The sequence below is a fragment of the Grampus griseus genome, assembly GCF_964374135.1.
Source record: "Grampus griseus genome assembly, chromosome: 17".
NCBI lineage: Eukaryota > Metazoa > Chordata > Mammalia > Artiodactyla > Delphinidae > Grampus > Grampus griseus.
The window spans coordinates 45,410,468-45,425,776 of NC_139011.1; the positions used below are offsets into that span (position 1 = coordinate 45,410,468).

The 15,309-nt window shown below is 37.0% G+C and overlaps 1 protein-coding gene across 1 annotated transcript in view; it reads right to left on the minus strand.

Moving 5' to 3' along the window:
- Nucleotides 1–15,309, minus strand: part of NECAB1 (N-terminal EF-hand calcium binding protein 1) — a gene marked incomplete at both ends in the record, with an annotated part of 274,029 nt that overhangs the window by 96,892 nt on the left and 161,828 nt on the right. Inside the window, one exon of the mRNA XM_082674826.1 lies at nt 9,122–9,219. Coding sequence (XP_082530952.1) covers nt 9,122–9,219 — 98 coding nt within the window. The remainder of the gene's footprint in view (nt 1–9,121; nt 9,220–15,309) is intronic.

A 15,309-nucleotide genomic window follows, 5' to 3' on the forward strand; every position in this document is an offset into this window, starting at 1 on the left:
CAAAAACTGCATGAAATAACTGGTAATTTAGGGAAAAAATTTGTTACACAGCAGTAGATAACTGTTATAACTAACAAGTCCTAAAATATTTTTTCTTTTCTCTCTAACCAATCATGGTTTTTTGTCATCTTTTCAAGAAATTGACTAGAAACCATGGTAGATTCAAACCAAAAAAGCTATGAAGAAATTCATAGGGCATCAGTTTTGAGATTACTGTCTACATCTTAGCTGTATGACCTAACACTTTTTTCCTCAGTTTCTTTATTCACTATAGGAACAAAGCAGAACCTACCTAATAAAATATTAGAATTAAATAAGATACTAAACTAAAAGTGTTGGCAAAGTCTTTGGTAAGTTGTAATTGCTCAATAAATGTTAGCTTTATTATTATTATTCTGGTTTAAAAAGAAAAGCTAAGAGATTGCCTGAATAGACATTCAATCTCACAGAGTAAAATACACAGCTAGTATTCAGACACATATGTGTAAAATTAATGAAAACAAACTCCTTCCCATACTGTCAGAAGTCAAGCCACTTACAGGGCTAGTGAATGTCTTGAAAAGTGAATATGATCTATAACAGAAATTAAAACTGAATACTGTCCATGTTCAAAGAAACTCTAAGAGTGTGTCACTTTTGAACCACACCAGAGATCTCAGACCATGCTACAGCCCTATAGGGCCATGAGAGCTACAGGCCATGTGCTAGTACACAACTGTCAGATCACTAAATAAATCATTCCAAAGGGGACATCATACAACACTATGTGGTCATGAGCCTTGTAGCTACACAGGAAGCACAGGTATAATGTACTACATATTTATTTTGTTTTTGAATATACTATTCAAATAAGGGCTTTGGAAAAAGTAAATATTCTTCAAATAATATTTAGCATTTTTTGTATGCAATAGCAAACAAGAAAGGGAAAGAACAACTTCAACATGATAATAACTGATGCCTGTTGGATCTGAGAAATACAGCACAGACCAAGTTTTAATCTTTCCCTCTGCACTTTTACACTTTAGGCAAAAGAAATGAGTCATATCAAATTTTACTCTCATGACAGAAGGAATCACATGCTGAGCTGTGTATCCTCTAAAAATGTTTGTATTAATTTCTCTTTACCTTATCTAGCTTTGAACATTACAAAGATCAGTTCCTCAGAAATAGGGTTATTACTTCATGAAGGCAACTGTAGTTCAGAGATATATCCTTAAGCAAACCTCCTTTTCTGTTTAAATAAAGTAGTACACTTTGTACTCATTACTTCGTTAAGCTGAAAATTAACTCCCAACTTCTATTAAGAACATAAGTGTTCCTGTCAGCGATTTAATAAAGATAAATTTTAAAAGATTCCCATGAAGGAAATAAACAGCTCCAAAACTATAAGAAGTACATGACACAAAATACAATAATTTCTCACCATATCTTTTTTCTGGTTTGGTGAAGGAAAGGGAGTAGAGTTGAAAGGATTGGTAGGATTGTCTAAAAATAAAAAATGATCATGAAAAAGAAGGGATTATTTATAAGGATCCCTATGGCGTTGGGTTACACCAGAGATTTACCTGGAGCCTCTAACTGTCACAGTTCTAGGAATTTGTTAAGTTGTTTTTTTCAAGTCCTCTCAACTCAAGATTATATGCAAGATCACTGCTTGCTGCTTACACACTCATTCAGGAAACAGTAAATAAGGTAAAATGTAACAAACTGCAGTCAACATAACCAGACCCTATCCACTGATAAACCATAGCCTCTTGTGGACATGAATGAAGGCCTTTGGCAGAACCAGGCTCCAAAACGGCCTACTTAAAAGGTCAAAGACCTGCAGGCTCTTCTAGCTTCTTTCTCTATTAAAGTCCTGCCCATTCTCACCTTCTTGCTTAAGTCTCACCTCCACCCACTGAAGTTTTATCTGACTATTGTTTTTGAACATCAAGTTTATTCATAGCCTATATTAATGCATTATCAGTTAATTAAATATGTTATTTGTTCACGGTTTTATTATTTGTTTTTCCTCTTCCAATAAAAATATAAAGAATCTATTTATGCTTTCTACAAGTTTGTATTTGTAGTATTTTGTGAAACCATTTTAAAGCTTTATTTTATAATCGGGGAAATTATCTTGTTCCACTAAGATATAAGATTTTACATGTAGAGTCACAACTTATTATGGCCTTGTGGCACTGAAGAAGATTTTGAAACTTTACATAATAACAATAGGCATAAAGTGAAGCTTTAAAGTTCAGATTAGAAAAATGGGATACAGTGAGCCAGAAAGCTCAAGACAATGTAGCGACTGGTTAGATTTCTCTGGAAGACAGATGAGATAGGTTGGTCCTTTCACTAAATGGCAATGGATCTCAGTGTTCAAGCCTGTAATATCAGTTAATGAAGATAAATAGACTGTCACAGATGGAGCAGCTACTCAAGATAGTAGCTAACCTAGTTACCAAATTTATATACAAAAAAATCAATCATTTTCCAATATACCACCAATATAAAGGTAGGAATATGGAGAGGCAGACCATTTATAAAAGCGACAAAAATATAGAATATCTATAAGTTGACTGAACAAGACAAGTTTTGAAACTATATGAAGTATCAAAAAATTTAATGAGACCTAAAAGGAAGCTTGGATAAATGAAGAAATATATATGTACCTGCACAGGAAGGCATAAGATGACAATCTCTCAAAATCACTTTACAAAAGGAATGCAAATCCAATAAAAATTCTCATGGAATTTTTCCTTAGAATTGGAAAAAACAATATAAAACTTATATAATGGCAAAACAAACCAAAAAAAGACAATTCTTTGGTGAAGAAGAACAACCAGGGTAGACTTGTACTTTCACATTTCCAAATATACCCAAGTATTCAAGCAAGAATTCAATGTGTTAATAAAATTAGAATATACAGTTTTATCAGTGGAACAGGACATTTGGCTTGGATACAGACTCAAGTATAAATATGTATACAGCAAATGGTAAATGTGGTATTTTAAGTGAGTAGACAAAGAATGAAAAGCGTTGAAATAGTTAGGTGGCTATTTGGAAAAAAATCAGTTGGACTTCTACTTGGATGCTATTGGATCCTTTATAAATCTACCCAGAGCTCAGAGGGCCACCAATATTTTTGCTTATTGGTCTCAGGTATATTAGCTTTTCTTTTGGATATATTTATTCTCCAAGTAAAAAGCTAAATATGGCATGTAACTTCCCTTGTTTTCCAATTAAAGCTACATCTATTTCTCTGATGACATTAGACTATGTATTTTAAAATGTATGAACTTCCTTGTCTAGAATGTTGCATATGTACCATTCATCTTTTGATTTTAGCATTTAATTATTTTAGCATTTAATTATCATCTACTTCTGTCTATAATTTCTTACATACTTCTTTCATATATTACCCTAGGCTCTGGACACCTATTTGTTCACTTTCAAAATTGAAAGTAACTTTATCAGAGAAGCTGGAAGTCTCCAGCCTTTGCTGATCCACAGCCAAATTCTGAAGAGTTTAATCGTTTCAAAGAGCAAATTTATCTAACAACAGAAATTTTTTGTGCCATGATACAACTTAGAATTACATGTTTGTAATACGTTCAATATGGAGTCACATAAACCTCAAAAAATTTCAAATGAAAATCACTTGGCTTAAATCTCACTAAATTTATTTTATTAATAAATCAACTAAGCACTTTGTGACTCAGTTTCCACATTTTTGAAATAAGTCTATTTTCATTTGCCTAACATTCCTCACTAGGATATTACAAAAAATAAATGAAATAATGTGTATTAAAGGATGTTGAAAACTCTAAGGCACTATATAAATGTTAGCTGGAACTTATTGTTAATTCTCATTCCCTTTTTGGTCAAAGCTACTCTAGCCTTAAACTAATAGGAAAGAAGACACATTGGACTTTGGTAACTTGGCTCAGAGATGTAAGTCAGTGGTCAGGTAATTTGGCAGGGCTGCGGCAATAGAAAAAACTAATGATACGGTTGCCAAGTGGGTGCCAATCCAAGTTCTGAGCCTGCTCTGACTTCACTGTGAGCTTCTGTCCCTTACCTTCCTAACTACCACTTTGTTGATGTTCTTTGCTTGAACGAATCACCCACCCCATGGTCTGTACCCTACCCGTAATCTCACCTTTAAATTACCCCAAAAGTCATACTCACATGAGCTGGGTCAGGTGATCTCAGTTCTGCTCCCTCCTTCCCCAGACAGAGATGGCAAGTTCCTCTGCCCAGGATTCTCACTTTATAAGTCAGCAAATACTTCAGACTCCTTCAGGAGACCTGGGTCTCCTAGCAGACTCTGTCATCCATGACTTAATGAAGCAGGCTTTCCAAGGACCTGGGATTCCCCTTTGTCAGGCTGGGCAAAAGTCTGGCCAAGTTTGAAAGAGATTCTAAGGCTTAGGCCTGACAGAGGGCTTCTCTGCTATAGAGCCAAATTTGCAACCTCAAGACATTTCTCTCCTATTTTCCATGCCCTGAGTCTCTGTCTCCCATCCCTAAACACATTACACGAAAGATCATTTTAAAGAGTAAATGGGATGTCAAATAAGTTTTTTGGAAAGTGTTTTCCTATGGTTGCTCTGAAGTCTAAGAATATATTTTTCATTTTATTTTTAATGCATACTTAAAAGGATTGTAATGGAACTCTAATGAAGAATGAAAGTGCCTGACTTCTATAAGCCTAAGAGGGTGTTTCTTCCATGAGCTTAAGAGGGTTTCACTATTCCATACATGGTAGTATTTCAGCACCTATACTTTGCCTGAAATAAGGGAAATTTATAAGGATAAATCCAATATAAAAATAGTAATTAATGATGTTTTACCCAGATAGGAATTCTGAGACCTATTGCTATTTCTTCTTTTCTTTATAATAAGACTTCTCATAAATGAAATGATTATAATTTTTAACTAGTGAAAGAATTACGGAGCCCTGGGAGGCCCATATGCTAAATATAAGGAAATAGGGATAGAGAAGAGATAGAAAGGTTGAAATGAAGACATCTACAGATGCCAGGGAGACAAACAACTTGGATCCCAAAGGCAGATATAAGAAGCAAGGGAGAGACAGATGCTCAGCAATGCTAGGACTCAAGTCTATTTTTTCTTATAATCATTGATGTATTGGAGGATGTGCTTATTTGAAAAATAACTTTTAGGAGAAAACTAAATAGTATATATATGCATTTTTTATATAGATGCAGCTTCATTCAGCAACGTGACCATCACACCCTAAATAATTATTTTAAGAACACCATTCTTCATTTTAGCTTATGATAATCTCCTTTTAAGCCTTACTAATAAGCCTTAAGGATACCCCATTTAAATTTTAGCTTAAGCATCAGAATTCTACATGTGCTTTGAGATTACAAGCACATCACATACTGATGGTATAAGTTACTTATCACCCCATTATAGAAAGAAGAAAAACAAATTGACAAATCCAATTTGCGTGTGTGTGTGTGTGTGTGTGTGTGTGTGTGTGTGTGTAATTCAAATTCAGGAAGTTCTGGTTTTAGCTACCTTCAAAGCTTTCAAGACCATTTGAAACTTGACCTGTGGTGCTTGTTCCAGAAAAATAAGCAAAGTAAAATAATCCAGGTAACTCTTTAAGGATCTATCAAAGGGCTGGGGTTAAAGGAGGAGGAGGAGGAAGGGAAAATAATGTTAACAGATTATATCTGTCCTGAGTTACCTCCTGGAATTTAAGTTAAGCAGCTGGAACCCATTTTGTCCATTCTCTCACACAGCAGACAAATGTATTGCCAGTGAAGATAGACCACAAATGGCTTGCATTTTATTTTTCTTAAAAACCTAGAACAGTCAGCCCTTCCTACTGAGACAGGACTTTTCATCTGGGTAAAAATATATAAGGACTCTCAAAAGAGAAATACTGGATTTCTCAGTCAGAAGGGTTCTTTGTGCTAGACAGTATGGAGAAAATGTCAGTTTAACAGTGGTTTGAAAAATGTCAAAACTCCTGTGTTTCACTCATTTTGAGATACCATGCAAGTAACCTTTCTAATTTTATTTTTGACTATTTCTGATTTTCTTTCTTTTTTTTTTTTAATCAAAGAGCTTATCCTTGATTAAGTAGAAATTTGAAAGCTTCCTAAATGAACTTAGGAACAATTTTTCTTTTAGGCACAAAATTATTTAGCCTTTGGAGCTGTATGAATATCTATTTCATCAATTATTTAGCCAATCAATAATTTTTTATTGAGTTCATTTTAATTGTCAGGTTCATTTCAATTGCTAGACTCTGGGTATTCAAAAAAGACACTGCCTTTCTCCCTCCTTATAGACAGCAAATAAACAAAAAAATATATAGTTACTCATGCTGATAATTGCCAGCAAGGAACAAATGAGTTACTCTAAAAAGACAGCCTCTCTTAGACAAGATGATCAGAGAAGACCTTTATGAGAACATTGTATTTAAGATAAGATCTAAACAAAGAGAAGCCAGCCATATCAAGCAGAGGTTTTAAAAATTACCATTTCTGGAGAGAAGGTCCCAAGGGATAAAATTTTATACAGTTTCCAAATGTTCCTGAAGAGGTCAAGAGAAAATGTATTTAGATTTCTTTTTCCTGTTTTCTTTTTCTGAAATTTGTTGTTTGGATATAGGAGATCCTAGACTGATATTCCATTTTTTCATCTACTATTTTGCTTTACTTTTTGGCAGACTTTTTAAACTTTATTTTCCAAAATTCTGTTAAGTCTTTATTTCTGCTCTCTTGTTTAAATTTCCAAAAGCACTTTCTTATTTTCTGGTTGCCCACTGTTTGTCATACTATTCTTGCTTCATGGATGCTATATCTTCTCTTATCTCTTGGAAGAGGTTGAGGACATTACCTTGAAGTTTTCATCTTCCTGCATAGAACGCTGTCTTAGTCTCTCCCTCCCTCCTTCTTCTTTTTCAGTTTGTTTTGGTCTCTTTCTTTCCTGTAAGAAGCTTGATGGCACTTGGCTGACTGCATATTTAAGGATGGGGTACAAACAAGCTGATTACACAATGGGAGGAGAGATCAGGCCAAGCTCCATCACTGGAGGATTCATAGGTCTTTTCTCTTGTATTGGTTAGACTTCTCAGAGACAACATCTTCCTTTCTGCCAGGAGGATATATGTCTGGTTGCCACACTCGGAGTTAAGTTACGGAAAAGAGCTGGATGTCTTTTCATGCAGTATATAAACTTTTATTTAATCCCTCAGCTATGACTGACGCCACCTCAGGGCTCTCTTTTACCTTTTCAGAGAACAAGGGTATGTTTTCTACCTGGATTGATAAAGACACAGTTGCTTAGCTGGGTAGAGAAGAACAGGGGATCGGGGGAATCTAACTGCTTCCTACTCAGATTTCTAATAGGTCACCTTGTTTTAGCCTTACTATTCCCCTTGTTTCCCAGTGACAACTAGTGCCACCAATTCCTGAGCCTTTCTACAAATCAAGTTGGTGGTTTTCTCCTTTTGCTCAGTCCAGGCCAAGCAGTCAAATATCTCAGGTCTTCTATCAACTATTGGTTGTCCATTTGCTTTTCAGTTTCCAAATTTTGATGCTATAAATTTCCCCATTAAAATATCTAATTTCAGTCTTTTTCATGGAGCTTCAAGAGTTGTATGTGTTAATCTGTGGTGTCTTTATCCAGAAATTCTGTATATTCTTTAATTTTTTAAATTTCTTGTTATGCACTCTATGTGCTAAAATGTCTTTTTTGACTTACTGATAGTGGAAATCTTAATTCTCATCTCTCTTGACTTCTTCATAGAAGTCAACACTATTGTCCACCTCCTACTTCATGAAACTCTCTTCTTCAACTTTGGACACTATACTCTCCTGTCTTTCTTCCCACCTTTCTTCCCATTCCATTTCAGACACGCTTGCTAGCTCTTTCCCCTCTATTCACCATCAGAGCTGAAGTTCCTTAAAGCTCAGTGTTAGGTTCCCTCTTCTCTTTACTTTATAGTCTCTCTTCAGATGACATATCACTCAAGTTCTTGTCTAAGCACTAACAGTTCACATATTGTATACCTCCAGTCTAGACTTCATTTCTCAGGTCTAGACCTATGTATCCAATGGTTTATTTGACTTTCCTTAGATGTCTCAAATGTAGTTTAGACCCAATGTGTCTAAAATATAACTTATGATCTTATCTCATTAAACTTGGCCCTCTTTTAGCATTCTCTGTCTAGATAGTGCCACTGTCCAGGAACACAAACTGAAAACTAAGATTCATTCTTGAAAATTCCTTCCCTCCCAGTCCGCATATTCAATCCTTCTCCAAATTCTATTGACGTGATCTCAAATATATGTGCAATTCACTTACGTTTCTCCATTTGTTCTGCCAGTACTGCCAAACTACCAACATCTCTCAGCTGGATTAGTGAACTAGCCTCCTACTCATCTTCTTAATTCTGTTCTTCCACATTCTCCACCCTAATCCCAAGCTAATTCTTACACAGTCTTTTCAAAAGACTACATGAGTTGTCATACCTCTGCTTAAAATGGCTAATTTATTTGCATTAAGGATACAAGTCTAAATCTTTAGGTTTACCAGCAACATTGTGAAAGATGTGACCCCTCCCTACAACACCAGTTTTACCTCACACATTGCCACTCTTGGATTTTCTGTATTTTAGCCTTATTGGACATCTTCAATTCCTAGAATGCCCTGTGTCCCTCCTGAAAGAGGGCATTTGTACCTGATGTTACTTGTATCTGGTTCTCCTTGGCCTAGCTATAACTATTTCTTTTAATTCAAATTGCTTAGATGTCATCTCCTGCAGCACGAGTAAGGTATTCTATCTTGTAATTCTCTCTGTTGTGCTATGTTGTAATCACTTGTTTACACACTTATCTCCCCATCAGAATAAGAGCCATTTGAACAGCTCTTTGTATCCTTAGCATGAAGCACAGTATCTAGAATCTGGTAAGTTTTTTGTAATTGTATTGTGAATGAATAAAAAAGCTCATTTATATCAAAAAAATAAATTATCAGTGATTAAAACAAATCTGTACTTCCATGATATATTAGGAACTAGTTATGATTTTCAAGAGAAAGATATTTTGAAGAGATTTTATAGATAATAATCAAATTTCCTTACTTTTTTTGTTTTTCCCATTGCCTTCAGGATGGAAAGATTTAAATCTTCAAGTGCTGTTAGTACATTCTCATACTCGCCCAAATGCTGAGAAAAATATTCTGAAAAGTAAAAATATTGAAATAAATACTTGTTTGCCTTTAGGTAATGATAAAACAAAATATCAACTGAAGATTTACACAATAAATGAGTAAAACAAATGGATAAAACTGACAAATTTTCAGATGAGACTAACTAAAGTGTCAATATACTTTCATTAAAAATGAAAAAGTCCTGGAGGGTTACCATTATTCTTTTTATCTTACAAAAAATAGGGAAAAAATGAAGCTGGATTTACATACACAACTGCTTCAATAAAAAGTTGTTCCCGAGAGACCTTCAAGATGGCAGAGGAGTAAGACGTGGAGACCACCTTCCTCCACACGAATACATCAAAAATACATGTACCTGTGGAACAACTCCTACGCAACACCTACTGAATGCTGGCAGAAGACTTCAGACTTCCCAAAACGCAAAAAACCCCCATGTACCTGGGTAGGGCAAAAGAAAAAACAGAGACAAAAGAATAGGGATGGGACCTACACCTCTGGAAGGGAGCTGTGAAGGAGGAAAACTTTCCACACACTAGGAAGCCCCTTCATGGGCAGAGTTGGGGGTGGGGGAGAAGCTTTGGAGCCACAGAGGAGAGCACAGCAATAGGGGTGCAGAGGGCAAAATGGAGAGATTCTCGCACAGAAGATCAGTGCCGACCAACACTCACCAGCCTGAGAAACTTGTCTGCTCACCCACCGGGGCGGGTGGGGTCTGGGAGCTGATGCTCCAGCTTCAGAGGTCAGATCCCAGGGAGAGGACTGGGGTTGGCTGTGTGAACACAGCCTGAAGGGGGCTAGTGCACCACAGCTAGCTGGGACGGATTCCGGGAAGAAGTCTGAAACTGCCTAAGAAGGAAGAGACCATTGTTTCAGGGTGCATGACGAGAGGGGATTCAGAGCACTGACTAAATGAGTTCCAGAGACGGGTGCGAGCCACAGCTATCAGTGCAGACCCCAGAGATGGATATGAAATGCTAAAGCTTCTGCTGCAGCCACCAAGAAGTCTGGGTGCAAGCACAGGTCACTATCCACACCTCCCCTCCCAGGAGCTTGTGCAGCCTGCCACTGCCAGGGTCCCATGATCCAGGGACAATTTCCTTGGGAGAACACATGGCATGCCTCAGGCTCTTGCAACATCACGCCAGCCTCTGACACCGCAGGTTCGCCCCACAGTCCATACCCCTCCTTCCCACCCTAGCCTGAGTGAGCCAGAGCCCCTTAATCAGCTGTTCCTTTAACCCCATCCTCTCTGAGTGAAGAACAGATGCCCTCAGGCGACCTCCACACAGAGACGGGGCCAAATCCAAAGCTGAACACCAGATGCTGTTCGAACAAAGAAGAGAAAGGGAAATCTCTCCCAGCAGCCTCAGGAGCAGTGGATGAAATCTCCACAGTTAATGTGATGTACCCTGCATCTCTGGAATACCTGAATAGACAACGAGTCACCCCAAAATTGAGGCAGTGGAGTTTGGGAGCAACTGTAGACTTGGGGTTTTCTTTCCATCTCTAAATTTTTTCTGGTTTTAGGTTTATCTTTTGTGGTATCTAGACTTTATTATTATTGGTAGATTTTTTTGTTGATTAGGTTGCACTCTTCCTTTTTTTTTTAGATATATATACATATTTTTCCTCTTTCTCATTTTTTTTTTTATTTTTTGTGGTACACGGGCCTCTCACTGTTGTGGCCTCTCCCGTTGCGGAGCACAGGCTCCAGAGGCGCAGGCTCAGGGGCCATGGCTCATGGGCCCAGCCGCTCCGTGGCATGTGGGATCTTCCTGGACTGGGGTACGAACCCGTGGCCCTGCATTGGCAGGTGGACTCTCAACCACTGTGCCACCAGGGAAGCCTTCCTCTTTCTCTTTTTATGAGTGTGTATATCTTTGCTTCTTTGTGTGATTTTGCTTGTATAGCTTTGATTTTACCACTTGTCCTAGGGTTCTGTCTGTCCTTTTATTTTTATTTTTTTTTAGTACAGATTTTAGCGCTTGTTATCATTGGTGAATTTGTTTTTTGGTTTGGTTTCTCTCTTCTTTCATTGTTTCTTTCCTTTTTTTTATTACTTTTTCATTTTCTCATTTTTAATATTTTTATATTTTTTATTTTTTAATAACTCTCTTCCTTTCTTTCTTTCTCTCTTTCTTTCTGTCTCTCTTCTGAGCTGTGGGGCTGACAGGGTCTTGGTGCCCCGCCAGGGTGTCAGGCCTGTGTCCCTGAGGTGGGAGAGTTGAGTTCAGGATACTGGTCCACCAGAGACCTCCTGGCTCCACATAATATCAAACGGCAAAAGCTCTCCAAGATATCTCCATCTCAATGCTAAGACCCAGCTCCACCCAACAACCAGCAAGCTACAGTGCTGGGCACCCTATATCACACAACTAGGAAGACAGGAACACAAACTCAGCCATTAGCAGAGAGGTTGCCTAAAATCATAATAAGGTAACAGACAAACCAAAACACATCACCAGACGTGGTCCTGCCCACCAGAAAGACAAGATCCAGCCTCATCCACCAGAACAAAGGCACCAGTCCTGTCCACCAGGAAACCTACAGAACCCAATGAACCAATCTTAGAAACTGGCAGCAGACACCAAAAACAATAGGAACTACAAACCTGCACCCTATGAAAAGGAGAACCAAACATAGTAGATTAAGCAAAATGAAAAGACAGAGAAACACACAGCAGATGAGGAGCAAGGTAAAAACCCACCACACCAAACAAATGAAGAGGAAATAAGCAGTCTACCTGAAAAAGAATTCAGAGTAATGATAGTAAAGATGGTCCAAAACCTTGGAAGTAGAATGGAGAAAATATAAGAAACATTTAACAAGGACCTAGAAGAACTAAAGAGCAAACAAACAATGATGAAAAGTGCAATAAATGAAATTAAAAATTCTCTAAAAGAAATCAATAGCAGAATAACTGAAGCAGAAGAATGTATAAGTGAACTGGAAGATAAAATAGTGGAAATAAATACCTCATAACAGAATAAAGAAAAAAGAAAAGATGTGAGGACAGTCTCACAGAACTCTGGAACAATATTAAATGCAACAACATTCAAATTATAGGGCTCCCAGAAGAAGAAGAGAGAAACTAAGGGACTGACAAGATATTTAAAGAGATTATAGTTGAAAATTTCCCTAATATGGGAAAGGAAATAGTCAATCAAGTCCAGGAAGCGCAGAGAGTCCCACACAGGATAAATCCAAGGAGAAGCATGTTAACACATGTATTAATCAAACTAACAAAAATTAAATACAAAGAAAAATATTAAAACAGCAAGGGAAAAACAACAAATAACACACAAGAGAATCCGCATAAGGTAAACAGCTGATCTTTCAGTAGAAACTTTGCAAGCAAGAAAGGAGTGGCAACACATATTTAAAGTGATAAAAGGGAAAAACTAACAACCAAGATTACTCTACCCAGAAAGGATCTCATTCAGATTCGATGGAGAAATTAAAACCTTTACAGACAAGCAAAAGCAAAGAGAATTCAGCACCACAAAACCAGCTTTACAACAAATGCTAGAGGGACTTCTCAAGGCAGGAAACACAAGAGAAGGAAAAGACTGACAATAACAAACCCAAAGCACTTAAGAAAATTGTAACAGGAACATACATATCGATAACTACCTTAAATGTAAATGGATTAAATGCTCCAACCGAAAGACATAGACTGGTTGAATGGATACAAAAACAAGACCCATATGTATGTTGTCTACAAGAAACCCATTTCAGATCTAGGGACACATACAGACTGAAAATGAGGAGATGGAAAAAGATATTCCATGCAAATGGAAATCAAAACAAAGCTGGAATAGCACGTCTCTTATCAGTCAAAATAGACTTTAAAATAAAGACTATTACAAGAGACAAAGAAGGACACTACATAATGATCAAGGGATCAATCCAAGAAGAAGAGATAACAATTGTAAATATTTATGCACCCAACATGGGTGCACATTAATACATAAGGCAAATGCTAACAGCCATAAAAGGGGAAATTGACAGTAACACAATCATCTTATGGGACTTTAACACCCCACTTTCACCAATGGACAGATCATCCAAACTGAAAATAAATAAGGAAACATAAGCTTTAAATGATACATTAAACAAGATGGACTTAATTAATATTTATAGGACATTCCATCCAAAAACAACAGAATACACTTTCTTCTCAAGTGCTCATGGAGCATTCTCCAGGAAAGATCATATCTTGGGTCAGAAATCAAGCCTTGGTAAATTTAAGAAATTTAAAATCGTATCAAGTATCTTTTCCAAACATAACGCTATGAGACTAGATGTCAATTACAGAAAATAACCTGTAAAAAATACAGACACAAGGAGGATAAAAATGCACTACTAAATAACCAAGAGATCACTGAAGAAATCAAAGAGGAAATCAAAAAAATAATTAGAAACAAATGACAATGAAAACACGACAACCCAAAACCTATGGGATGCAGCAAAAGCAGTTCTAAGAGGTAAGTTTATAGCTATACAACCCTACTACAAGAAACAAGAAACATCTCTAATAAAAAACATAAACTTGGACTTCCCTTGTGGTGCAATGGTTGAGAGTCTGCCTGCCGATGCAGGGAACATGGGTTCATGCCACGGTCTGGGAAGATCCCACATGCTGTGGAGCGGCTGGGCCCGTCAGACATGGCCGCTGAGCCTGCATGTCCGGAGCCTGTGCTCCACGATGGGAGAGGCCAGAACAGTGAGAGGCCTGCGTACCATGAAAAAAAACAAAACAAAAAAACCCATAACCTTACACCTATAACAATTAGAGAAAAAGAACAAAATTAGCAGAAGGAAAGAAATCTTTATGATCAGATCAGAAATAAATGAAAAGAAATGCCAGCAAAGATCAATAAAACTAAAAGCTGGTTCTTTGAGAAGATAAACAAAATTGATAAATCATTAGGCAGACTCATCAAGAAAAAAAGGGAGAAGACTCAAATCAACAAAATTAGAAATAAAAAAGGAGAAGTAACAACTGACACTGCAGAAATACAAAGGATCATGAGAGATTACGACATGCGACTATATGGCAATAAAATGGACAACCTGGAAGAAATAGACAAATTCTTAGAAAAGCACAACCTTCCAAAACTGTACCAGGAAAAAATAGAAAATATAAACAGACCAATCACAAGCAGTGAAATTGAGACTGTGATTCAAAATCTTGCAAGAAACCAAAGCCCAGGACCAGATGGCTTCAGAGGCGAATTCTATCAAACATTTAGAGAAGAGCTAACACCTATCCTTCTTAAACTCTTCCAAAATATAGCAGAGGGAGGAACACTCCCAAACTCATTCTACAAGGCCACAACCACCCGGATACCAAAGCCAGACAAAGACGTCACAAAGAAAGAAAACTACATGCCAATATCACTGATGAACATAGATGCAAAAACCCTCAACAAAACACTAGCAAATAGAATCCAAGAGCACATTAAAAGGATCATACACCATGATCAAGTGGGGTTTATCCCAAGAATGCAAGGATTCTTCAGTACACGCAAATTAATCAATGTGATACACCATACTAACAAAATGAAGTAGAAAAAGCATATGAGCATCTCAATAGATGCAGAGAAAGCTTTTGACAAAATTCAACACCCATTTATGATAAAAAAAAACCCTGAAGAAAGTACGCATAGAGGGAACTTATGGCAACATAATAAAGACCATATATGACGAACCTACTGCCAACAATCTTCTCAATGGTGAGAAACTGAAACCATTTCCTCTAAGATCAGAAACAGAGAAGGTTGTCCAGACTCACCACTATTATTCAACATACTTTTGGAAGTTTTAGCCACAGTAATCAGAGAAGAAAAAGAAATAAAAGGAATCCAAACTGGAAAAGAATAAGTAAAGGGGTCACTGTTTGCAGATGACATGATAATATACATAGAGAATCCTAAAGATGCTACCAGAAAACTACTAGAGCTAATCAATGAATGTGGTAAAGTAGGAGGATACACAATTAATGCACAGAAATCTCTTGCATTCCTATACACTAAAGATGAAAAATCTGAAAGAGAAATTAAGGAAACACTCCCATTTACCATTGCAACAAAAATA